Source organism: Olea europaea, unplaced genomic scaffold, assembly GCF_002742605.1.
Source record: "Olea europaea var. sylvestris unplaced genomic scaffold, O_europaea_v1 scaffold32128, whole genome shotgun sequence".
In the NCBI taxonomy this organism is placed as follows: domain Eukaryota; kingdom Viridiplantae; phylum Streptophyta; class Magnoliopsida; order Lamiales; family Oleaceae; genus Olea; species Olea europaea.
In genome coordinates, this window is record NW_019250976.1 from 1 (window position 1) to 1,290 (window position 1,290).

At 34.9% G+C, this 1,290-nt stretch overlaps 1 protein-coding gene across 1 annotated transcript; it reads left to right on the forward strand.

The window, feature by feature from the left end:
• The first annotated feature begins 564 nt into the window (after positions 1-564).
• On the forward strand, positions 565-1,265 carry LOC111385581 (shaggy-related protein kinase NtK-1-like). Its single transcript, XM_023009987.1, has 2 exons — positions 565-725; positions 848-1,265. Exons 1-2 carry the CDS (start codon positions 612-614, stop codon positions 1,016-1,018), a joined length of 285 nt encoding a protein of 94 aa, XP_022865755.1. The 5' UTR covers positions 565-611; the 3' UTR covers positions 1,019-1,265.
• Positions 1,266-1,290: the final 25 nt, after the last annotated feature.

A 1,290-nucleotide genomic window follows, 5' to 3' on the forward strand; every position in this document is an offset into this window, starting at 1 on the left:
ATATTTTTAGCTGTGTTAGTAAGGAGGCTTTGTTCTTATGCATTTTTCTTTTCCTTTCCAATCTCCAGAATTTAGTTTAGATTAGGTAATCTTTGAGTCTATTTGTTACTGTTGTGTCGTGTAGCTTGTTTGATTGCCTGGTTTGCTTTATTTGACTTCTGAATAAAAAGTTGAAGTCTTTATTTTTTTTATGGATTAAAATGAAATAATTGTGTTTACTATATATGGTGTTGTACTTTCAGCTGTTTAATCTTTAATTTCCAAGGCAGAGTAAGTGTCATATTGACTATTCACCTAGTTTTAGAGGTGCCCGTAAAGCAGCCTCCTGAGTTTCACAAAATTCTGTTTTTGATTTTGTCGTTATTGTATAATATTTGTGTAACCTTTGACTCCATTGACATTGTTGGTTAATTCATTTCAGTGAAATAATTTCACTTACTATATATGACTTGTTGAAACGGTTACTTTTTAATTAAAGAGGGATTGCATGTATCTGGATAGAATTTGTATTAGTATAAATGCAGATTTAGTTCATAGCAGTTTACAATGTGGTGTTGGTTTCAGCAGGTGAATGCCTTGTTGAGATAATACAAGCAACAGCACTTTAACAAATGGGTTCAGTGGGCATAGTGCCTACTTCTGGCTTAAGAGAATCAAGCAGCCATGCTGTGGGGGTTGATAGGTTGCCGGAGGAGATGAATGACATGACAATCCGGGATGACAAGGTATATACGTTCAAGGCATAAATAATACTTGTATTTTGCTGTCCCATTTTGTCCTAATAAAATTTTTTCAGTCAGGAGAATGGTTTTGCCTTGTGTAATGAGGGTTATGTCTTCATTTACAGGAAATGGAAGCAACAGTTGTGGATGGTAATGGGACTGAGACGGGCCACATAATTGTGACTACGATTGGGGGTCGAAATGGCCAGCCAAAGAAAGTAATTTGCCATAGCATGTGTGACAATTTCTGGTTCAAATTTATGTGCATTTCAGATCCAAGAAACTATACCTTATAGATTCATAACTTGGTGATGCGCTAATAAACAAATCATGATTAGAGCAATTTTCCTCCATTGATAAAAGTTTAATTTTAGGGAAGTATCTTGATTATCCAATAAGGCTTCCCACTCTGGAAAATCCTGGCTTTTAGGAGAGTTGGCCTAAATATATATGGGTTAAATGACAGCTTGTTGGAGTATTTGATTGAATTTAAACTTCGTGACCTCTGCTATTTCTAATCGTCTACCTACTGTATCTTTGTTAATGTTTTACAGCTTCATTTTTTTTT